The sequence below is a fragment of the Ochotona curzoniae genome, unplaced genomic scaffold, assembly GCF_017591425.1.
Source record: "Ochotona curzoniae isolate NIBS_2020 unplaced genomic scaffold, NIBS_Ocur_1.0 scaffold_3835, whole genome shotgun sequence".
In the NCBI taxonomy this organism is placed as follows: Eukaryota; Metazoa; Chordata; class Mammalia; order Lagomorpha; family Ochotonidae; genus Ochotona; species Ochotona curzoniae.
The window spans coordinates 20,208,747-20,234,107 of NW_024467114.1; the positions used below are offsets into that span (position 1 = coordinate 20,208,747).

At 47.5% G+C, this 25,361-nt stretch overlaps 1 protein-coding gene across 1 annotated transcript in view; it reads right to left on the minus strand.

Annotated features, from left to right (window-relative positions):
• Positions 1 to 25,361, minus strand: part of EEPD1 (endonuclease/exonuclease/phosphatase family domain containing 1) — an 88,662-nt gene that overhangs the window by 29,073 nt on the left and 34,228 nt on the right. The window contains exon 3 of the mRNA XM_040964578.1: positions 3,261 to 3,312. Within this exon, the coding sequence (XP_040820512.1) occupies positions 3,261 to 3,312 (52 nt within the window). The remainder of the gene's footprint in view (positions 1 to 3,260; positions 3,313 to 25,361) is intronic.

Below are 25,361 nucleotides of genomic sequence, written 5' to 3' on the forward strand. Positions count from 1 at the left end.
TCCAAGATGGTCTGCTAAGTCAGCCTCAACATGGAGCCCACAGGGCGGTGGCACGCCCAGCCCTACTGCCAGCCGGTGCAAGGCCAGCACTCACTTCCCTGTGCAAGGTATTTTAAGCAGGGACCACAGACTGAATGGCCCTGCTAATACACTGCATAATGGCACAGCTCAAAGGACACATGCAATATTTTTGGCATCTGTATTTTTGTAACACTGAAACCCTGAGCACCAGGGCTCCACACTGGCCAGCTTTACTTGATGCTTTTTTAGAATGCCAGAGTAGAAATAACTGTAGTGAATACTAAGGAGACAAAAAAAATTTTTTTGAAGGAAAAGGAAACATTTTACAAATTTGAAACATAAATAAAGACCCTCATTCACCTCAGAAGGACTGACTGTCGCACTGTGCCCCACTGGCCTCACCATCAGTGTTCACCTCTTCCCTTCGGCTTGGCTCAGCAGAAACACATCACAACCTCTCTTTGCTGAGTCATCTAAGAACAAGTGATAAACCTGGGGCCCTTTCCTTCCCAAATACATCCAACGACAGTTCCAAAGCACAAGGCCACTTTCCTACATGGTCACAGCAAACTATCAACTTCAGGAAAAGTTACCACTGAAATCACACATCCATCTACCATCTGTATGTAATGTTATCATTTGGCCCAATGATGTCTTTTATAGCCAGGCATATTAGGTTTCAATGGCTTAATGCATATTAAGAATTAATGTAAGAAATTAAGAATCAATATACGTAGAGTGCTCTGGCACTTAGAAAGCCCTTCAGCTCTATTAACTCATTTGGTTCCCATGTTGTCTCTGAGGCCAAGTGGCAGCACAACCCAACACAGGTGTGATCCTGACAGAGGTATAACATGACAAGGCTCTCCTTTCCTGACATCACTCCTTAAAGATCTTCTATCTGCTGATCCATTCCCTAAATGCCTGTAACAGCCAACGCAGGGCCAGGCTGATGGCAGAGACTGGGAACTCCAACTGGGCTTCCTCACACAGATGGCAAAAACTCAGGTACTTGGTAGCGCTTCTTAGGGAACACATTAGCAGAAAACCAGAATCAGAAGTGAAACTGAAGAACCTAAGTGTTTTCTGCTTTTGTGATTTCTGCCTTACTTGCTTGGCTGGGGGCTATGTGAACTCTAGGCCTGACAGACTACGTTACACCTAGCAGGACACGTGGCAGGTCACATAGACAGAGCACTCCTCAGGAAGGAGGTCCCTGGTGTTAGGTAAGTCCCACTGTCCCATAGCTCATCAGTTTGTACTTTTTGAATGTTGCTTGCTTCAAACCCACCAATAGAAGCCTGCCAACTTGCTCTTTTTAAAAGTTAACAGTTGAACTGACCAATCATGACTGTATAATTATATGGAATTGGCCTGAAATGTAAAAAAAATGCTGTGCTGTTGAACCTCAGGGCTTTCCTTTTTGTCATCATGCCCTTCTGCCCTTTCTGCTGCTGAAGCTGATTCGGTTGTTACTGCTCTCCCATCTTGCTGGGCGGCGGTGACGGCTGGGAGCCTAGGTTAGCCTGAATAAACTGCCTTTATGTGTTTGCACTGACTTCAGACTCCTGATGATTTTCTGGGGATTGCAAAATCTGGGCACAACAAAACTGGGACTCAAACCACAGACTCTGGTATGGGATATGAGCATCCCCAGCAGCACCTTAACTACTGAAACAAACACCCACTCCTGCTTCGTAGCTCTTTTTAAAAGACTTTCTTTTAGTGTCAACTTAGAAAACTGAACACTAATTCAAACTTTTTTTTTTAAGATTACAAGTTACAAAAATAGAGAAACAGAGATCTTCCATCTGCTGGTTCACTCCCTAGATGGCCACAACAGCTAGGAGCTAGAAAGTAGAGCAGACAGGGAGCGCGCGCACGCATGCACACTCTCACACACAACATGTATCTTTTAGTACTTATCTCTCTAGCCACCTATGAAGAGACTTCCAAAAGTTCATGAAAATGGAATTAAATATAAGTTTATTTTGGTGCAAAAAATTGAAATCCATGCGTATGAGAGGTGTCTAAAGAGATTATGAAAAGGAGTGGGCATTTAGCTTAGCCTTCAGGATGCTGTTTAAGCTGCTCTTGTCCCACACTGGAGTGCCAGGGTCAATCCCAGGCTCCTGACTCCAGCTTCCAGAAAACGTAGAATGTGGGAGGCAGTGGCAGTGCCATGGGATATCTGTTGTAGACTGGAGTGAGTGCTCAGCTCCAGGAGGACCCAGCCCCAGACACTGTGGCATTTAGGGAACGAACCACCAGATGGAAGAGCTCTCTGTCTCTCTGTCTCTCTTTCACCACCACTCTGCCCCAACAAAGCTCATATGAAAACCTGATACTTTTTTTTTACCAAATCAGATTTACTTTTAATTTGAATTTCTATAAACTGTGCTATGTACCTTTATATTTGATGTTAGTACTCCAGATTCTAAATTACCCCCAGAGTTATATCCAGGGGAGCAGCCTGCTCTACACTGGGGGTGCTTAGGAGAGCCTGACCTCTTTGCTTCTTTACCCAACCTTCTTCACAGAGCCCACCCACCTTGCTCATGCAACTTGAACCTACAGGCAGCAAAGGACCACTGGTTGCAGACTTGACATAAACACAGACAGCCAAGACACACTGGGGTCTCTTCCGGAGAACAGGCAAACAGAGCTGTGCGGTGAAGAACCAGTTGGTCAACCTTTATCAGTAGCCTATAAATTATACAAACTTAGGAATCTGCCTGTCAAACAGAAAAGCAGGAGCCACCAAGGTCCTGGAAACAGGACTATCAAGGTTCCAATCATGACACCTGACTTATTTCATTTGCCTTGGGCCCCTTACCTAACCTCCCTGGGCCTCAGTTCTATACTTGTACACCCTGAGGACCCCACATGGCGAGCACAGGCTAATGAATGGGGCAAGTACAGAGCCTGCTACAGGGGAGGCCACCAGCTCCCGGTGCTTCTCCAGGGCAGGGCGAGCCCTCCTTCAGGCCAAGCCTCTGCTCGTGGCTGGGCTGGTCACTGGCTGCAAGGCTGAGATTTGGAGAGTGCGTGGGATAGGAACAATGAGGTAGTTTAGAGTAAACTTCCGCATGGTTCACAGCCTGTCAAGAACACAAAAATAATGCCCGCCTTTGCAACAAATGCTGTTTCTGGCAACGGAGAACTCATTTGTTTTTTCTGTGTAGGGTACTGTGCTCTCAGTTTATGAATATGGAGACAAAAAAAAATAAAATATTTACCTTTTCCAGGGCCTCTTTGTCCAGTAGTTCTTGCACAGCGAGAAGCTTGATGCTGTAGAAAAAAGGAAAACCACGCTTGAAAACCAACTATTGTCTGTCTCCAAGCATCACCTCAGAAGCCACATTAACCCAGGTCTCAAGTTTCAGCCTGCATTTCTATGTCACTTCCCATCCAAAGGTGAACTCCCATTTTCCATCAAAATGTCCATTTCAAAAATACTGCAAATAGTTCTGCATTCTAAAATTCATTTTGCCAAATGATTCATTAGTTCCACTCTCAGAAATATCCCCTGAGTTGAACGCAGGTACCTGAACAGACAGATACAAGCCAGTATTCTTGGTTATTTCTAAAAGCCAAGAAAGGTAGAAACGACCCATGCCTATCTACCCAAGAACAAACAAAACGCGGCGACACGGCCAATGGGATATACTATTATGCCTTAAAAAGGAAGGACATGTGCGGCAGCATAGATGAACCTTGAAGACTAAGGCCAGTGACAAAGGCCAGATGCAGCACAAACCCATTTCTATGAGCGTCCTAGGATAGGCTGACAGAGACAGAGGAAAGATTGTTGCTTTGCAAGCCCTGAGGTAGTCCAGGAACTGGGAACTGTTGTTGAATGTTCATGGAATTTTGGGGTGAGACAAAAATAACAGCTTCTGGAGTTGGACAGTGGTGCTCGTTACACACCATGAGTGCCACTGAACTGGATACTGAAAAATGGTGAAAAGTAGCCCAGTTTATGGGACATCCATTTCACCACAAAGAGTTTTAAAAATGACTGACTCACACTGTGTTAAGGAATTTGAAGGAATCCAGAGGAATATAAAGAATAAAACATATCCCTGCCTCTGGTGTCTATCTTTCCTCAGCACCCCTCTGATATGTATCAGCAAACACTGACTGGCACCCCCTGTGTGCATGGGGGCGTTGAGTACGCAGTGACCAACACACATTCGCTGCTGTGAGAAGCTCACGGCCTCCTGGAAGTCAGAGTCAGACCATGACAGACCTTTCTGTGATGGGCAGAGAGGCTCATAGGATCCTGCTTCAGCAGAGGTCAGGGGAGGCCTCTGGAAACACGGGGTGCACCTTGCCAGGGGAGGGGCTGGGGAGAAAGACGGTCCACAGAAGGATAAATCACAGACACTCAGGGGAATCTCCGTGTCTAACTCAGGGGCCTAAGGCTCAACAGCAGGCAGCACCCTACACTAGAGACATCTGGAAGTGGACATGATTTTTACCGGGGAGGTATTTTCCTTTTCTTCACATGTTGCTTTCAAAGTGGAGGCTGAAGGCGACACCTGGGTTGACTCTGAACCCTGGGGTAGGTGGAGAGCCCTGTGAGTGCACACGGGGAGCAGGGCAGCTGTCGGTGCCAGGATGCTACCTCCCTGCTTGGGCGTCATCAGGCTTCTGCTGTTGGTCACTGTCTGCCCCACCCCCACCTACCTGGAGAGTCTACAGGGTAGAGGTGAACACCTGTCCCCTACCCTCACCCTCCCACCCAGCCCCTGATAGCACCTGCTTCCCCCATGGGCCACTCAAAGGTTCACCTTCATTGACAGAATTCTCTCCCCACCTTCCTCCTTCCTTCTCTCTCTTAATTAAGCAAGTGCTGTACACACAAATGCAATGATTTATTGAAAAGCAACTCCAGGGAGTTCAATACACATTTTTTGAGGCTGATAAGAAAGTATCACCACCACCACCAACACCACCACCAACTTAGGAAGCATCAGGGCTAAGAGGTGTCAGGGCAATCCCTTTGCTCCAACCACACTGGCTTTCCTGCTGTCTCCCAGACAGGTTTGTTTCGTCTGTTTCTCTGGGTGGGGGTGATCTTCCCCAGGATCACTGTAACACCAACTCTATCTTATTGCCTCATTCCACATGAAATGCAAGCACTACCTCCTCCAAGCAAGTTTCCTGGACCCCCAAAGTAAAGCAAACTGTCTTACCAGTACGTTCGAGCACTTACACACATAGTGGTGATTTTTTTTTTCTGTCTCCTAACAAGTATGGGAATCCCTGAATGCTGGTGCGCAGACATTCTTGCTCATGACTATACCTGCAATGTCAACAACTGCACAGGAAGTACCCAGGGACACTGTCGCGGCTTACACATTTCAGCCTGGATGGGCAAATCTGCAGACCACTGCAGGTAACAGGGCAATGCCTCCAATAAAATGACTGGAGAGTCTCTCCTTTGACCTGTTTGTGTGATTGTCTGTCACTGATGATCTAGGCCTGGTGGCAACTCAAAGCCACTGGGCAATGTTTAGCACATTCTGATCCCTAAGGCTCATATCTACATTCCAGGTTACCAACTGGGACAGCAACTTATCTGCTAAGCTGGGAGTACCTAGTTGCAGCTCAAGTTTCAGAAGCTTAAATTCCCTCTGAAATAACCACTGGAAAATATTTGCCCTGGAAGCACTCCTTAAATAGTCTCTTGTTCCTGCCCCTTCTGAGGTCATGAGGTCCAATTTAGTATCAGCTGTTAAATAGCAACAGGTTTAAAGAAAAGTTTAAACACTATTAAAATAGTCAACTCTCTTTTTCTGTCTAACCACAAAGACATTCCACTCAAACCACCACAGGACACACATTTCTACTGTGGAGAGGAATTTCAAGGACTCAATGAAAACCAAACTGAAATAACTTCACTCTCATTTGAGTAAAGATCCAAAGGATGCCTACTCCACGCTCTCCTCATGAGCGTTTATGATGACAGACACGTGGCATGCATACTGCCACTGTCCAACCCGTTTATTCCAAGGAACCTTCCCTTCACTGAACTTCAATGCAGCTTCAGAACTTCTCAACACTCCAGCAAGCCCAGTCAATCTTCTGTCACGTGAGGGCGGAAAAAGAACTCATTTAACATTTGCTCCTGGGCCCGGCGCGGTGGCGCAAGTGGTTAAAGGTCCTCGCCTTGCATGCCCGGGATCCCATATGGGCGCCGGTTTTAATCCCGGCAGCCACGCTTCCCTTCCAGCTCCCTGCCTGTGGCCTGGGAAAGCAGTCAAGGACAGCCCAAAGCTTTGGGAACCTGCACCCGCGTGGGAGACCCGGAAGAGGCTCCTGGCTTCGGATCGGCCTGTTGCGCTCACTTGGGGAGTGAATCATCGGATGGAAGATCTTCCTCTCTGTCTCTCCTCTCTGTATATCCGCCTTTCCAATAAAAAAAATAATAAAAATAAATCTTTACCAAAAACCATTTGCTCCTTATTAAAATAAATTTCTCTTCTAAACACTTTGTTTTTACTTGAATACAGAGGGAGAGATCTTGCATCTACTGGTTCATGCCCCAAGTGCTTGCAACAGCTTTAGAACCAGTACCAAAAAGAATGGCCAGGGGCTGGGCAGTATAAACAGACTGACTGCCACTACAGCCCAGCAACACAGGGTGGGAAAGCTTCAGGGGGGTAGGGCAGAGGAGACGGAGCAGGAGGTCAGATGAGTAGACCCATCTACTTGGAGTTTGAAGTGAGTGGTTCTGCTGAGTCTGTAGCATGGGAGTGCTTCTCCTGGGGGAGCCATGGTCACCTAGTGGTGCTGAGAAGCTTCTTGCTGTATTAACCATCCTCAAGTTACTTCTAACTTTACTGGACACTCTTCCAATTTGGGCTGTTTACTTCAGTAGGTACGATATCAAATTCTTCTAGAACATCGGATACTCCCTGGGAGGAAACGTCACACATACAAAGCAACAGCAAGCCTCCTGACCAAATCTTTGCTGGATGCCATCTAACTCCACACCCTGGAACAGCACCTGAGATCTCATTTTCAGTTTGGTCTCTCCCTTCCTCCTGCCCTCATCAAATTCTGCAAGCTGACTGGATACCTCCTATACTTTACAAACTGGGCCTTGCACCAGAACAAAGATGCACAACCTCCCCCACCTCCCCTGCCCCTTACGAGCTCGGAGTAGCAAGGATGCTGCCCAGGTCCATGCTGAGGGAGTGGCAGTGGGGTCTCCCAGGGAGTCTCTTGGGCTCCCACATGGCCCAGGGGAGAGGGGCCAGAGAGGATGTGTTCATGCGTGGCTCAGGGCTGGGCCAGCTTCCTCTGAACACAGCAGAGCACCCATCAGATGTACTGAAATTGCTCTGTCTGCACTCCACTTTGAGATAAGACAAAAACCCCACAAAAGCAGCCTGTGGAAGTGATTTATTTAGAAAGGTGACAGTTGTAGGGGCAAGTCCTACTCAGGGGCAAACTCTGAGAAACACCAAGAACGCGAGCAGGTCATGTTTGCTAGGAGCTTTACACAGGTGTCTCACTAAGCCAAGCACAGGGATGGTCTTGGTGGGATGAGACGCGATAATGGACAAGTGCTGCAGATGGTGATGCACAGCAGAGGGGCAGGCAGCAGTCTAAGGGGCAGGAGCTAGAGGCTGTCCCTGTGATATGGCCAGGGAGCCATGGCAGAGTGTATTTCAGTGCCCTCCCCAAAAGATACCCACCTCCAAACTAGAGACACTCAGGTATCTAGACTAGATCATGACTTAAAAGGGAACAAGAGTCAAGAATTCACCGTTTTTCTGAAACCAGCACTGTGAGAGTTCACTATTAGCTAAATCGCATGGAATAATGCCTTAGTGAGCCATGCAATGAATATCAGATAAGTATAACAGGAGGGAACCACTTAGTCACTGCATGGGTGTGATATTTAAGGATTGTATATCATGGACCAGGCACTATTAGGCTCTGGAGATGCACTGATGAGCAAGGTGGGCTCTGCCTTCGGACACCCCAGTGTCACGGGGGAATGCCTGCTGAGCTCTCCTCCGGAGGCCCACTCTGCCTGGCACGTGACCTGCTGGGAGGATTCTGAATCAACCTGGGAGGCTCCCTAGGGAGTGGCTTCATTCAGGCCTTCAGGTGCTTGACCCAATTACAATGCTTTTCATTTTCTTAGAAAATTGTCAAATCCATTCAGATTTCAGACTTGAAGTACAGAATTGCACCGGTAATTCCCTTAAACCTCACAACATCCTTGCACCTTTGCACATGCATCCCTCCTCACTCTTTCTCCGCAGCATCTTTTGGTTTTAAAACAGAGATCAGTGAGAAATCAACCTACTTTGTTGACCTGATGGAAAACTGGCTGAAAGACTGATCAATTTCACCAAATTATCTTTCTAGTTAATTATGTCAGTATTTATCTGAACTCCTTTCACCAATTTTCCACTGTTTTCTCTAGTTTCTGTAGTCTCTATGAATTAGATATTTAATACAATCATTTGTCCATAAGGCCATACATTTTTTATTATGTTATTTGACCATTGCTTTATGCAACCGACTCGCTACTTTCTACCTGGTCTGCAGTTGCTGTTTTGTTCTCTTCAGTTTGTGTTTTCTCTCTCTGAATAGATGGGTGTGAGATTTTATGATTTTGTATTTTATCCTGCAACCGGGCACACTGTGATTACAGAAAGTATCGACACAGACATTTGCTACTTTTTTCCAATGTACCGATGTCTTTTGGAGTCTATTTCACAATGAGCCTTTATTTATTTATTTATTTATTTATTTATTTATTTATTTATTAACTAAAGAACCTCAGCTTTTTGGATCCAACAATCATTACTTTAAGGTTTTGTAAATCTTAGTGAATGGACTAAGAAAAAGACCTGGGAAGCATTTCAAGCTGTGTTGGCTGGCTGCAACTTTTTAAGGAACCATAAGAATTTAGCCACAGGGCGAATGGTAGAAAGGCCCCGGCACTCACCCTTCTGGCTGTAAGAAATAACGGACATCGGGCACTTAGCAAAGGGTGATGTCCGTTCTCACACAACACAGTCTTTCTTTATCCGTCAATACTTCCTAAGACTGATTAAAGAATGAGACAACACTTTTTAGAAAGCCATTCATTTCAGAAAAGCATCCTAGCAATCCTTCATTTCCCCTCCACCACTGGAAGACACAGGAAAGGGGTCATCTCTGAATCAGAAACAGGCTCTCACCAGACACCAAGCCCTCCATCACCCACGTCGTGAACCCTACAGCGCTGAGAACAGATTTCTGTTGCTGCTACACTGCCCGGTTGGTGAGACGCACCACATTAGCCCAGAGGGGCGAGGACAAGAGGGTTGGCCACAAAGCACTGCAACCATTCACGGTCCCCGTCCTAAGAAGTGCGCTGCTTAACTTAGTAAGAGTGACGACATGGACATGCACAATGCTTTCAGAGCATCCTGGGACTCAATAGTTAGCTAATAGCATACAGGGTCTGTGGTTCCAAATCAGTGCTCCTGCCAGAATTCTTCATGTGGCTTTCAAAGCTGACCTTTCACCTCTCACCCAGGTTTCTCTTCCTTTTGGGCCAGATGAAAATCACCTCTGGGTTCTGTCATATGCACTGGCTCTGTCCTGTGAAAAGCAAACCTCCGTCTCTCCCTGTAATACCAACCAGTCAGCCAGATTCCCCAGCCGGGGACTGCTTAATGCAGCCATTGCGAGGCCATACGTCAGGGGACTCTTCAACTTACTGGTCTTTTCCAAAGAAACTACATACAGAGCATATTTTTATTGCAGAGAATTTAGAAGATATGTAAAAAAAAAAACAAAATGTAAAAATGCCATCTAGGAATACTATGATGGGCTTGATTATGTATTTTTCCAGACATTTAATAAAGAACATATACATTTTATAAAATTATACTGAAATGGGCTGCTTTCTATGATTTTTAAATTGCCATCAAGAAATACTGTATACCATTTGTCACTATCATTAACTGATACATAACTCCATATCTTGAATTGTTAGTGGACATAATTTTAGAAGATACATGAATTTTAGGAGACATGCAGACATAGAAATATACTATATTGCGCCTCGTTGGCCAGCTAGACCATTCCAGATTTCCCACTCTTCCAATTATCACTGACGAAAACGTTGTTTCTAGCAACAAATTCCCAGCACTAGGACAAAGGTTCTGTATACTTTAGATTTTTTATTTTTAATTTATTTTTTTAATCAATTATACAAAAATATTTGCAAATTTAGAACTGGACAATTTTGAGTAACTGATTGTTAAAAAAAAAATCCTGGGCCCAGCGGCATGGCCTAGCAGCTAAAGTCCTCGCCTTGAACGCACCAGGATCCAATATGGGCACCAGTTCTAGTCCCGGCCACTCCACTTCCCATCCAGCTCCCTGCTTGTGGCCTCGGAAATCAGGCAGGGATGGCCCAAAGCCTTGGGACCGTGCACCCAGCATCTCTTGGGAGACCCGGAGGAAGTTCCTGGCTCCTGGCTTTGGATTGGTGCAGCCCCAGCCGTTGCGCTCACTTGGGGAGTAAATCATCGGACAGAAGATCTTCCTCTCCGTATCTCCTCCTCTCTGTATATCTGACTTTTCAATAAAAAGAAATCTTTAAAAAAAAAATCCTTATGAATCTACTATATGGAAATGGTCTCATTACACGCTTTCAGCTTCAATATATTTGACCATAACAGATACCGGACATTCTATTGCTCATTTTCAGTTATTTTCTCGTTAGATTCTGAGAGTGATGGTGATGTAACCATCCCAGGAACCTGCACCCAGCCACTCTGGAAGGTCCAGGGAGCCAAGGGCCCTGAGCCAGGCAGTCCACAAGCAGCAGGACCTCTGCGACTCAGCAGAAGGCGCAGAACCTCTTCTTCCCCTCGTGGCTTGGCTACACTTTCTGGAGACACTAGGTACGGATGTTTTAGGTTCCCAGACAATCTTGTTGAGGAGCTACTGTTATAGCTTGTCCCAAAAGCCTTGCACGAAGACCCACCCATTGGAATAAATATGGTTAAAGTGAGGAGATGGGGAAAGAAGGGTATCGAGAAAACATACATATTGAGGATGTTCATTCATGTTCAAGATCACACAGAAAAACTAGAACAGGAGCTAGGGCTGTCCTTTCTTTTGCATAGCCGACAAAGCCCTATTAACCACAGAGTGTGGAGTGTGGAAGAACTGGATGCACGTCAGCATGTGCAGGGGAGCCTGGAGGTTTTCCAGAGAGTGCTCCCTAAAGCCAAGGCAGGAACTTGCCTGCTGCTGCCTCCTAAGCAGGAACAGCCCTAATGCCGGGGACAGAGATAGGTCCTTCCCATAATGCTGCACTCAATGCAGGACGGACTATGGCTCCAAAAGCTCCCCCCAAGTGCATCATGCCTGCAGGCTTCCAGAATACAACAGAGCATCCATGCCCGGAGTGCTCGGGCTTCTGCTCAGCCTGCAGTCCCGTGGCCAGCTGTGAAATTGCAGCGTCTGACCTCGAGACTGCTCTGGATGTGTGAGGATCTGACTGGCCTCTGGAGCTCTACATCTCTTGCAGTTACCCTCCGCCACTGCGTGCTTGCACTTGGAGTTGTTGCTAAGAGTCAAGCAAAACCCCGAAAAAGCAAACTCCAGCCTTCATCATTCCCTACCAGAAGTGCTGGTGCTTTGGGAGCTCAAAGAGGCAGTGTGGCAGCCTGCACTACCCAGGCAGCACGCTGAGGGGTGCGGAGTCACGGCAAGGGCAGCAGCTGGGGGGCCTGGGTCTGGTTTTCATTAGGCAACGGCGGCGGCACCTTCTCCTCTTCAAAGCTCGGGGGGCCCAGATGCCACCACTATGAATTCCAGCTGCCGTGTGAAACCTTATCCTTCAGCCTGCAATCCAGCCTTCCCCCATACCCAGCCGGCAATTTAAAATGCCAAATCTAAAGGGCCCAGGGCCCCCTAGTCCTTCTCCTGTTGGCTCAAAGCCTCTTTGTGCACAGATCAGAACCAGGCCTGAAAAGTTGCCTGGGATCCCCCAGGAACTGCTGACCCCGAGTGGGGCGGGGGGCACAGAGCAGTCACATGACAGCCCTGTTCTCCCAGCTCAGGGGATTCCAGAACATGTTTCCAGTGAACAATGTCAGAAGCGCTTCCAGGAAGGCAGCACCAGGAAACCTGGCTCCCTGCTTCGAGGCACCCACCCGAGCCTCAGTCGGAGCACGTTTAGTTTGCAGCAATTGCTTAACTGGGTTTGGGGCAGGGTTTCTCCAGGTTTGACCAGAGAAGATCATCCTCTCTGTCTCTCCTCTCTGTGGATCTATTTTTCCAATAAAAATAAATAAATCTTTAAAAATGTATTTGTAATAAATAGAATTTTCAAATTTATTTTGGTGCAAAAACTCTGAAATCCATGTATAAGAGGATGTCTTTAAAACACTATGAAAAATGCATATTATGAAACACACCATGGACTTCAACATTTTTTTGCACTAGAATGAACTTAGTTTTTAATCCATGCTCCATAAACTTTCTTCCCCTTCTCTTTGTAGCCCCTCCCAGCATAGGAGCTTTTACTCTGGTTTTTTTTTCCCCCTAAGACTAGGCAGCCCACTTGTGCTCTTGATCATATTCTTTCTCCTAAGACCTGCTTCCATCCCTATTCTGAAACAGCCTCCTCTTTTCTAGATCTTTCTGGATTTCTCTAGAGTCTTTCTCAACATTTGATCAATGACTGGCATGGGTGGCTGTTCTCTCCTTGAAACTCCTTCCCCAAACCTCTGCTAGATCTGTAACACCTTCTCTGAATCTCCCTTATCGATCTGACCTCCCTGGTCTGCTTGTCTCCATCCATGCTTCTCCATCATGGGGGACACACCCCAACCCACTCTCAGCATACAGAAATCGGTGGGGAATAAATCCCTAAATCAACTCATCACACCAATGCTCACTGGATCACAGAAACATCAAGAGTTCCAAATGAGAAGTCGCATATGATATGGGGGGAGATCATGGAGGTGGGGTCAGTGAACAAAGTCACACTGAGGTAGGGTCTGGATTTAAAAGTGGCCAGGTATTGCCTCTCTCAAATCCTTACATGCTGGTGGCCAAGGGCCTCTCCCTTTTCTCTCCCTCTCTAAGCTACTCTTGGGCAATCATTTTTTCTTACTCACAATGACCACGAGTGATTTTTGAAAAAGCTTCCTTCCAGCCCTCACTTCACTTCGGGCCTCCAGCTCTGTTATTTCCAACATTTGCAGTCCTCCAACCTAAATGAGTCAGAGGAACCTCAAACTAACAGGGTAAATGAAATTTTTCTCAGGCAAAGCTGACCCATGTCTGTTTTACTCACCTTGGACACCGCCCAACCAGCATTTCAGTTGTATTAATCTTGGACATACCTGCTCCCTGTATCACTTATCACATCTAAAAGACCTCTAATACCACTGAATTCCATACACACAGCTAATCCTAAATCCATCCATTCTCATAATTAAGTTCTTCAGAACCATATTTTAATGTAAGGCATGCTTTTCATTCATGATGATAAAAATATATGTTCATTATCAAAATTTTAAAAATAAACTAGAATATAACTGACCACTGAAAACATACTGCTTTATTTCCACATGGACATGAGTTAGTGTATCTTGCATTTATGAACTACAATCACATTACATAATTATATCATATAATAAATGGTTATATAGGCAGCACCAGTATCCATCACAATTTAGTACGTTTCTTCTGCATCCAGCCTTGTTGATGTGACTTTCTTTGGCCTATGGCATGTTAGCAAGCATGAGCCAATAGAAGTCAAAAACTGTAGGGACCAACACCATGGCATAGTGGGTTAAGCCAGCTGGGATGCTGGCATCCCACATGGGTGCTGGTTTGAGTCCTGGCTGCTACACTTCTGATCCAGCTCCCTGCTCATACATCGGAGAAGGCAGTGGAAGACAGTCCAAGCCCTTGGGCCTCTGCACATACATGGGAGACCCAGCAGAAACTCCAGGCTCCTAGCTGCAGACTGGCCCAGTTATGGCCCTTGCAACTATTTGGGCAGTAAGCCAGTGGATGGAAAGTCTCTGGCTCTCCTCTCTCTGCAACTCTTAACTTTTATCTAAACAAATCTTAAAAAAAAAAAAAAAGTTAAAAAACTGACATCATATAATCCTTAAAAAGCTTCATGGAAATGAAAATAAAAACTGATTTTTGTATGAACAATTTTGAAATTCATGCCTATTTTTAATAGCATGCATTTTCCATGAACTTTCTGAAGAACACATGTATGTTATTGCCTATGTGTATGCATCATAATTTCCTATTTCCTATATTGCTGGATTTTTAAGGTTTTAAAAACATTTTTTTTCCTGCTACATGATTAGCAAGTATCTTTGCACATTTATTTATAAAGAGCATCATTCTGGGCTGCTTTTACAAATTGGCTTTTGTACGTCACAAGTTTGAGAAACAAAACTCAACCTTGGGACTGAAAATTGCTTCGGGCGGGGGCCGGCATTTGATGTAGCGCGAAGCAGGGGCTGGCACTGTGGAGCAGCATTTCCGATGACTTCACTAACCTGGATATCAAGGGGTGCGTGGCCTAAGGCAAAAGATTTGTACAGAGAAGTCTCTCCATATTGTGCTCCCAGAGAGCCATTTCCAGCTCTCCCACCAGCAAACTGCGGAAAAGCCTTTCTTGACATAACTCCTGCCAAGTTAAGTTACCTGAGAAGTAAGAAAAAGCACCTCATTCTGCTTTGCATTTCTTTGATCCCCAGTAAGTTAAACATTTCCTTCATGTGACTTGGCTGCTTGTATTTTTTTTTTCTAGTACAATCTGTATCTTTATTTAAACTTTCTGTTGAGATAAAAATTTTTATTCTAGATTTTTATTCTAGATTTATGTAATGCATATATTAAAAGCTTTAAGCATTTTTTGTTGTTATTTAAAACAGCTTCTTCTAATTTATTTGAAAGACAGGCAGAAACAGAGAGACCCTGATTGATTCCCAACTGTACATTCATTCCACAAAGGCCCACAACAGTCAGGGCTGGGCTAGGCTACAGTCAGGAGCCTGGACCTCAGTCCCACACAGGTGGCGGAAACCCGCGTGCTGCAGCTGTCACCTGCTGCCTTCTGGGATGTGCGCTAACAGGAGTCTGGAATTGAGAGCATGTTAGGACGGGAAGCCAGGCACTCCAATACAGGACGTGGCTTCCCGAGCTTATCTCAATCACAACATCAAATACACACCCCTACACACAGGCAACACTCAACCCCAACTTTGAATCTTGCTTCTCACACGTGTCACATACAAAAGCCAATTTGTAAAAGTAGTCCAAAATGGTGCTCTTTATTCTTTGATTTTTTTTTCCTCCAGTGTTTTGTGCTTAGAAAGCCAACTCTAGGAAAAAAATGTACAAGCGCAGATATATTCTTAGTTTCTTCTTCTGGTATAATTTAAAATGTTTAATTGGGTTTCTTAAAATAATGTCACAGAGTGACAATCTAATTATTTTGCATTGGTCATTTACTAAATTAGCCATCCCTTCTCTCCACTGATTTATGATGCTCAATCATCATTTATTAGGTTCTCATAAATGTTGGGGTTGGTTTTTGAAATATTATTCTGGTCTTTCAAAGTATGTCTCTACTTGTACACGCATTGTTATCTTAGTGGCTATGAAATATAATATAGTTCACCCTCAGGCTTTCATATATTCACTCAACAAACACCCAGTGGGCCACTGTGTGTCTGGCACAGTTCCAGGCACTGAAGGTACAGCAGTTCCTCATGGGAGATGGATGTTGAACAAGTAATGACACAGGTACCGAGCAATCACTCTGTGTGCCAGGGCTCTCTTAGAACTTTCCAGGTCACCATTAACTTTCTTTTTTTTTTTTTTTTTAAAGATTTATTTTTATTATTTTTTTCATTGGAAAGGCGGATATACAGAGAGGAGAGACAGAGAGGAAGATCTTCCATCCGATGATTCACTCCCCAAGTGAGCGCAACGGGCCGATACTATGCTGATCCGAAGCCAGGAGCCTCTTCCGGGTCTCCCACGCGGGTGCAGGGCCCCAAAGCTTTGGGCCGTCCTCGACTGCTTTCCCAGGCCACAGGCAGGGAGCTGGAAGGGAAGCGGGGCTGCCGGGATTAGAACCGGCGCCCATATGGGATCCCGGGCGTGCTAGGCGAGGACCTTTAACCACTTGCGCCACCGCGCCGGGCCCCACCATTAACTTTCATAGCAGCTCCTTCATATGGGCTTCCTAAATTCCATATTACAGATGAGGAAAACGGATGTTCAAGTAGCCAGCCAGAGGTAAGCCAGCTACAAAGGTAGGCAGTCCAGATCAGATTGCATTCTGAGCCACCACATCAGCAAAGGGTAAGATCCAGGCAAAAGTCGAGGGAAGAGGACGGGAAAGGGTGCTCTTTGGACGAGGTGGTCGGGGTGTGGGGCTTCTCTGAGGGGCTGCCACTGGAGCAGAGACCTGACTCCTAACGATGAGAGAGTTATGAAAAAAAGCTCCAGGTGGCATGGCAGTGGACATGGCAGTAGCATGGGTATGGTGCTCACAAGGACTGGGACACAGCAGCTCAGCGAACCAGGTGCAGGTGGGAGAGGTGTCAGAGGTGGGACCCTGCAGGCATGACCTCTCTCCAGGGCATGCAGGGAAAGGCACTGCCATAAGCCAGCTCAAGAGGTGCCTGCTTGCCCATGGTCCCAGCAGCATGGCTCTCCATGGCAATCACTAATGGGCACCATGGGCAATCAACTAACCAAGCTGCCACCAGTGGAGAGTCACAGAGAATGTGGTCTATATACATGCTGGAATGCTGTTGGGCCTTCAGTATGATGCAGGGGCTGGCACTGTGCAGATGCTGCCACCTGTATAACCACATCCTATACCACAGTGCCTGTTCAAGTGCTCTGCTTCCATCCCAGCTCTCCTCCAATGTCACTGGGAAAGTGGTAGAGGATGGCCAAGTGCTGTGGTCCATGCCACCCATGATCAAGACTCAGTGGAGCTCCAGAATCTTGGCTTTAGCCTAGACAAGCCAAGGGCTGTTGTGGCCATTGGGAGAGTGAATCAGCACATGGAAGATCTTGTCTTTCATTCTCTCATTCCCCCCTTCTTAAAAATAAAAACAAAAATAAAAGACTCCTGTTATTTATGGCAACACAAGTAGATCTGGAGGACATCATGGATAAGTGAGATAAACCAGGCCCAGAATACCCAAACATTCCATCAGATCCAGAAAGGTTGACCTTGTAAAAGTGAGAGTAAGGTGGTGGTTGCCAGGGGTTACAGGTGGAGAGCGGAGACCCTGGTCCAAAGATACCAAATCTTAGTGAGACAGGAGGGAAGGTTTTAGGGACCCACTGCATAGCACAAGGATGTAGCTAATATTAATGCACTGCAGACTTCAACGCAGCTAACGGTGAACGTGGTTGTCCCTCATCCACCACACACAGCGATTCAGCCGGGAAGTGACAGCTAGCCAATCAGCTTGATGTCATCATTATATGCCATGCATGTTTCCTGAAACACCACAGTGGGTCCCACAAAGTCATACAGTTGTTACCTGTGAATTATGAATGTTATTATTGGGCCCGGCGGCGTGGCCTAGCAATATAAAGAGGGGGCAGGCAGGGCAGGACCCTGGGTTGTTAGTGAGAGGCAGGTACCATTCCAAAAGACAGACAAGCAGTGAATGGGGCTGGTCCAGGAGAAGCAGGGGCAGGAGGAGCAGCAGACAAGTTGCCTTTTGAGGAGAGAACACTGAGATGTGGTCTTTGGAGCAGTGGTGAAGCTGCCACTAAAACACTCTCATCCCATATTAAAGGACCTGGGTTCAAGACCTGGTGCCACTCTCCACTCAGCACCCAGCTTCCTGCTAACGCATATCCTGGGAGGCAGCAGGTAATAGCTCAAGTGCTTGGGACCCTGCCATCCACACTGGGGAAACCAGACTGAGCTAATGGCTTCAGCCCGGGCCCACCCTGGCTACTGTGGGCACTGGGAGAGGAAAACAAGACTGCCACCAGACATACTTGTGAAAGTATCACTCACTGGGACTGTGGCCAAGGGCAACGTGTTGAAAATTAATGCTTGACCTGGGGGAGGGGAAACCTATGTGTCTATATCTGCACGAATAGGGCCCAAAGCTCCTGTTGGTCTCGATGGAGTGGAATGAGGCCTGTCCAGGATTCCAATGCCAGGATTCTCCACCCGCCCTTTATGGTGGCCAGGGAGATGGCACCAGGCCAGACAGCACATTCATCACTGGGTCCATTGCTGCCCACAAAGCCCAGGCAGGCTCCGGCTAAGCTGCCCTAAACATGTGCAGCCCACATGATCCCTCTGGCTTGTGGTCTCCAGCGGTGACCTTCAACCAGCCCCTCATTAAAATCCAGTGCCCGGGCTGGGTCAGAAATCCAGAGCAAGCCAACATCAAGCAACAGACAGGAGAGATTTCACATAACATGCTTGAGCATCCCGGACAGGCACCTCTCCTCCTCAGTAACAGCACGCATGTGCCAGGTTCAGGCATGACACAAAGCCCTTCTCACGTGGGCTCCCAGCCACCCCATACAAATGAACCAGAGCAGTAATGAGAAAGAGAAGTTTCCTGCTGGCTTGCCCTGAACCACAGGGTAGCCTCATTTCTCTTTTGGGGGGCAGAATGAGTTGCCTTAACAGTGAAGTGAAGTGAATCTGGTTTAGGAACAGAGGATAGCAAAATAAGTAAACAGCCTTGAAATTTAAAAAAAATAAAAAAAAAGTGGGTCTTAGATTAAAGCCCACTGCTGTTGAATGATCTATGAATGCTTACCACGCACCCAGCACAGTATGCGTGGCATGAGCATGCGTGGCTCACTACAAGCCCAGCCCACCCCACAAGGTAGGCACTGTTAATACCCCCAGCTGTGACAAGGACACGAAAGCACACAATAGGCTGCCCTATGTGTCCAAGGCTACACACCTGTGATGTGAGCCCAGGCTAGTACTGAGTCTGTGCTCGCACCTTTCTAAAGGGCATTTCTAAGCCACCATGGGCACCAGGATCACATGTAGGACCTGTCAAAGAACCCAAGAGTCCTCACTCTATGGGTCTGAAAACAGGTACTTCTAACAAGCCCTGTCCCAGGCGACACCGACCACACTTGGAAAACCACTGCCTTATGTAAAACTGGTTCACTGGGCTGATTCACAGAACACATGGGCCTAACACAGTCCAGTACAGGGGTCACCATCACCTTTTGCCTCCTGCATCAGGTGCAGTCTGGAGAATCAGCCAGCAGAAGAGTGGGACAGCCCCTCTGCCTGTTTCTAAAACCTCTGCCATGTCCTCCTCCAGAGAACTGGGTAGCCAGTGCTGACCACTCAATCCCAGGGGACAGGCACACTTGCCTTCTATCACCTACGTTCCACACATCAAGATACACAAAAGCTCCGCTGAGCCTCACACAGGGCATTCTGCTTTCCTGCCTGACTGGCATTGAACCCATGCCAACCTTGCTCACTCTTTCTTCAGGCTGCTAGGAGAGGCACTGACAAGCCCCAGTTTAATTTTAGCATATACTCTCTCCAGGTGGGGAAACTCCTCAGTTCAATGTCCGTCTTTGCTCCTCCTGGTCCAGGCGAGACTGCCCAGCCCAGCCACCATCCCACCATTCAGGCAGTTGGTGTCCGGGTTGCCTCTGAACTCAAGTAACCTGGTCCTGCTGGCCCACATCCAGGCCCAGGCAGACAGCTCATTCGGGTCACTAGGATTCACACTTCAAAAGGAGGAACACGCTGATGAGATAAAAATAAAAGCTGCTGAGTACAGAATAGGCATGGCATTCCTGGAGGACAGCCCTGGGGGAGATGGGGGATGGTGGTGGTGGTGCAGGCACTGCCTCTATTCTGTCCTGGGGTGATTAGGAATCTCATGTGGACAAAAGACAAGAGCCCCATTTCCTGTGTAGGTTTAATAAAAATCCTACCCAGAGAGGCCAGCTGCAAAGCCCATTGCCCTCTGACTTGTGATTGCTCCCCCAAGACTTCAGGATGTGTAGGACAGAAACACGGTGCAAACAAACAGTTCTCAGTGTACACATCCTCACTGAGCTGGAGTGTGGCGATCTGCAGGCAGGAAAGGATCCTGGAATTGAGGCCACCTTGCAGCAGGCTCCGGGACTGCCAAGTACACCTCCCTAGAGACCTTGTCTAAGGGACCAGCTCTTTCAGAGGCATAGCTGCTCTGGGCCTTGATGGGTCATATGTCTGGGCTGGCTCCAGAGCCCTCTCCCATGAGCACCTGGTAAGACTTCAGACAAGTGGCCTTACCTGTCTGGGCTGTCAAGCGGACACAGCAGGTGAGGATCTAACCCCAAGAGATCAAGTTCAGACTGTACATCCCTCCCAACGCCACTGGTCTGCCTAGCAATGCTGCCCCCATTCTGTGCCTTTCTACTCAAATAGCCCTCCTCCATAGACCCACCACCACCACAACGTCCTGAACAGGTTCAGATGTCTCTCTTGTTTCACAGCCCTGCTCACACCCCTACTGCTGCTGCTCTGTATGAGTTGGTTAAGAGAATAACTATAGGGCTATTCTCTCCCCTAAATATGAGCTCCCGCAAAGCAGGAGCTGGATATAAATCAGATGCTAGCACCGCCCCCCCCTTCCTCAAAAAATGCCTGGTGAAGGACTGGTGCCTGACTGCCTCCCACACAGCTTTTGGTGCAAGGGACATGTTCTCATTCTGTACATGGAAAACAAAAATGTAAAGAATTGCTACTACCTTTAACTTATTAAGATTTAAAGCCCTTTTTTTTTTCTTAAGGCAAGTGAAGACCATACAGATCTTAAAACAGATAAAGCAGCCCAGGCCTGGACAATGTCATGGCAGATTCCCAACCTGGCTTTTATAGCAAATCTGTCGAGTACGGCAGCCATGAGCTGTACACGGCTGTACACGGCTATCAGGCACTGCACCCATGAGTCCAAATTCAGATGTGCTCACTCGGGTAAAATACATGCCAACTCTAACAAGTACACAAAAACAATGTAGAAGCTTTCCGTAATAATTTCTATGTTGAATAAGGCAGCAAATGCTCATGATTTGTCAATGTTAGATAAAAGACAAAATATTAAAGTTAAGGTCACACTGTTGTGCACAAGTCCCAGCCAGCACCAGCACCCAAAGAGATCTTCTCACTTCTAGTGATTTCTGTGACAAAATTCTGTTTTTTGGCCTGTGTCTCTGATCAGAGATTCAGCCTTGTTGCCACTCAACTTTTAACCAAGTTCCTTCTGTGGGTAGGTGTGGGGCAAACCAGTTGGCATGGGACAAAGAGCTCCATTTCTCCTGGGCCTCAATGCACACAGGGCCCGTGTGCGAATGTAAGATGCTGGCAGCCAGAGCTCATTGAGCTGGCGGACTCCGGCCCTTATTTATTTAGGTCAGTGGCCCCATTACCCCAGAGCTCGAGGTAATGTCCAAGGGGTTTTGTCTGTGCCACTCTTTGCTCCTCGTCTCCTCCCTGCAGAAAGTGCCACTTCACTCAGGCACTCCAACTGCACAGCCCACCACAGCCTGGTTTCTGCGTGCTGCTCCTCCCTACCCCCACCTCCCAGGAAAAAAAAGACCTGCTCAGCTGGGGACTTTCTGATCATTCACCAAAGTTAGTCACATCATTCCAACTCCAAGGCCATTTCATCAGGGGAAAGGAAACACAGGCCAGGCTGTGCTGAGGACCATGCTCTTATATGGCCCAAACACATCACCAGGACCCAGAACCTGAAGGCCATGTGGACACCTGAAAGCCCTCCCCACCTCACACCATCATAAGAGCCTGGCACAAAGTACACCGAGACCGCTGCCCCAGGAGAATCTACATGGCTGAGAATGGTGGAGTGCTGACTGAGGGATCTGGGCTAGAAATGAGCTGGACTACTGCTCTGGCTTTCTGTCCTAGCTTTCACCTTCGCCACCACCCTGTCTTACAACAATGACAAGATGATCTTCTCTCCCAGGTCCTGGAGAACAAGAGCCAGGATTTATGCATCTCTACATTGCCAGCATCCCAGCACAGGACCTGGTACCTAGAAGTCTCAACAAGCACCTGCTACACTGTCCCAAAGCATGACAGAAACCCCAGGGAGAGGAAGAAGGACAGGGGCAGAGGGTGGCAAGGAGGTACCCGATGGACAGCACCAGCTACAGGCCCAGCCGCCCAGAAGAGGCTCCCAATACTTGCAGACTTCACTCTGCTGAGATCCTCCCCATGCTTCAGAAGCAACACAAAAGACCACAAATGGGCCAATAGCCCAGAACCCCATGGCAGCTCCACAGGGTTAAGTCAGTGCGTCACCCAGGTGGGAAATAACCCACCCCTGCACACTCCAATGCCAAGGAGCTGCCTGAGGATCGGTCAGATTTCACCCCCTCCAGGACCCAGCATGGCCACGTTTAGTGACACCACTGTCCTCCTAACTGCTCAAGGAGCAAATGTTAACACTGAGCGACAGAAAGATACGTGGGAAGTGGTTCTCTCTCACAAGGAATCTGCAATCTAAATCAAGAGATGGGCACAAACCAACCACACATAGCAAAGTTCCCTTTCAGATCCCGTGGTCACAAGCATCCACGGTTCCTAGTTACCCTTCACGGGACACCACAAGGCTACCGCCAACCCAAACCAAAGGGAAGAAGAAAAGAGGGCCAAGGAGCAGAGATTCATTTCATGAGACCATCAAGACTGAGTCCCAGCCTTACTCTGCACCTCTGCTGACTCAGGATCAATCTAGAAGAAACATGTAGAGAGCTATGGTGATTATAGAGTTTAGAAAATCCTGTTTTAAACAAGAAAAGAGTCAGTGTAGAACAATAAAGGTTAAGTGGAAATAAGAGCAGTACCTATTCCATAGGGCTGTACATAGTGGTTTATGCAGAAAGCTAAGAATAGTGCCTGGAGCCCAGCAAATTCTATGTAAAAGTTATCATCATCATCATTATCAGTACCATCACAGCTGGCTTCACTGTTGCTGCTGCCATTTTTTGACAAAACATCATGTCTTTACCCAAAGGAGCCATTTGAAATGCTATTTAAAGGGGTTTTGGAGGTAGGAGTCAGTCTAGATAGGAAGAATCCATGTTGCACAGTGGAGTGGCCTGGGTTGAGGGCCAGCTCTGGCTCCCGACTCCAGCTTCCTGCGTTCACAGATCCTGGCAAGCGGCAGCCGTGACTCACTGGGTTCCTGCCACCCACACGGGAGACCAGGATTGAGTCCCCAGCTCCCAGCTTAGGCTCTGGCCTGGCAATAGCTAGTGTGGGCATCTGGGAAGTGACCTAATAGAAGCTCTCTGCTCTCAAATTAAATAAAGAAAAATAAACTAAACTAATAAATAGAAATGACATCTAGAAACACAGACATGCAGAGCACTTAGTGAGTTAAAAAAAAAAAGTGGTTCATAAAACTCTACATCAGCATGATCTCAATTTTGCCCTAACGCTGACTGACAAACATAGATGATGACAAGCAGCCATATTACAGGAGATTTTTCTTTTTTATCTGCTTTATTAGCTTGGAAGCAGTGAGTGTAGCAGCTCTGGGTCCACTGCCTGATTTTCAGGACACCCACTTGCTGGTTTCCTTTCACTCCCAAAAGCCAGGATCCAGGTCTATTTTTATTGTCCTGTTCCCACCCCTCCGCAGATCAGGATCACTCCCATGAGGCATTTTTCTCCACGATAATCCAGTCTCTCTATAGGCTGCTAATTACCTCCAAGCCTGTCAGTGCAGTCTAAAAGAAAATAGGAGGTTTAAAATCCCAGAGTCTCCCTTGCCAGAATCCAGGGAGAGGTATGAAACCAAGGCACTGGGAATTCACTGCAAGTTGCTGCTGGTTTTCCACCTTCCTCTGTGCATCTGTTAGAAAAGGTGATGGGGAAGGAAAGGAGAGTGGCCACAGGACAGGAAGGGAAGCTGCAAGGTGCTGGCGTGACCCCGGCGCTCTCCTGAGCCGCTCGCTCTCTCCACGCAGCTCAAGCCTGCCCCAGGCCCAACTGGAAGGGCCCTACTCAGAGCCTCTTAGTGCAGCACGGGTGCCAGCACTAGCCTGGCTACCAGTTGCACCCAGATAAGCACCGCTGGCCACAGACAAACCCAAACTCCCTTCCTGGTGCCCCAAACTCTTCCTGCAATAACAACAGGGACTCGGCTCCAGAACCCAGCACCTGTCCCTGACACAGCAACAATGACGCCAGCATGCCCAGCCCCGCATGCAGAGGGTCCTGGCAGATGGTTAATCCCAGGCAAGCTAACAAATGCAGTGGGTCATTTCCTGCACACAGCCTTCAACAGGGCCGTGGCTCAACCAACCTCCTTTGGTCACCAGGAGGGAGCCAGATTAGCTCTAGCCCAGGGTTTAAGAGCTGGACTCTGCATTCAGGGAATTCTTGGTTCCAACCTCTGCTCTGAAGACGAGCTACCTGACTTGGGACCTGATTAGCCTATTTAAGGCCCAGTGTTCAGGGCTCCGGAGTGAACCCAGGGGTGGTCCCACTTTTCAGCACCATGGTTAGAGAGAAGGCTCAATAAAACCCATGGCTCATTTTTCAGATACACTGTCATCCAAGAAATGTCGGCTTGAAAACAGCCTCATCAGCATTTAAACCAAACCGGTCTTACTTCCATTTCAAGCACCTGTGCTATCCCTTTCCTGTGGACACCCTGGCAGCCCCAGGAGGTCAGTCCCAACATCTCAGAACAGGCTCCAGGTCTGGCCATTGGCTGGTCTGGCAGCAAGCGCTACTATGTGGAGGTGTCCAGCGATCTTGGTACAAGCTAGAAGCATGGCAGGAAACCCAAGTCTCCACAGAAAATTCCAGCTGCCTGCTGGGCAAGACCCTGCCCAGGTAACCCTATGCACAAGTCCTGGCTGAAGATATAGGCTGCAGGCAAGCCCCTGAAACCCTGGGGAAGAAGATTCCACTCGAGAGCCAGACCTGGAATGATGCACAATGGGAAGAATTCCTTAACTCACCCTGATGCCTTTGCTCTCAGGGCCTGCCACCCAGCCCTCCACTGCAGAGGTACACAGTGGGGGGTGGGAGGGAAGCTTGGCATCACCTTCTGTGTCAAATTCATGAATCTGAACCACGAGTCACCTGGGGATAGTGGAAAAGTGCTGATCCAAGGCCCTGGGTCGGGGGGGAAGGGCCTAAAACTGCACTTTTGACAAGTGCAACTCTAACAAGTTTAGGCGCTGATGCTGCCAGAACCACACTTAGAAGCCTCAGGGGCTAAGCTCTTTGAATGACAGAGACTGGCAGGGAG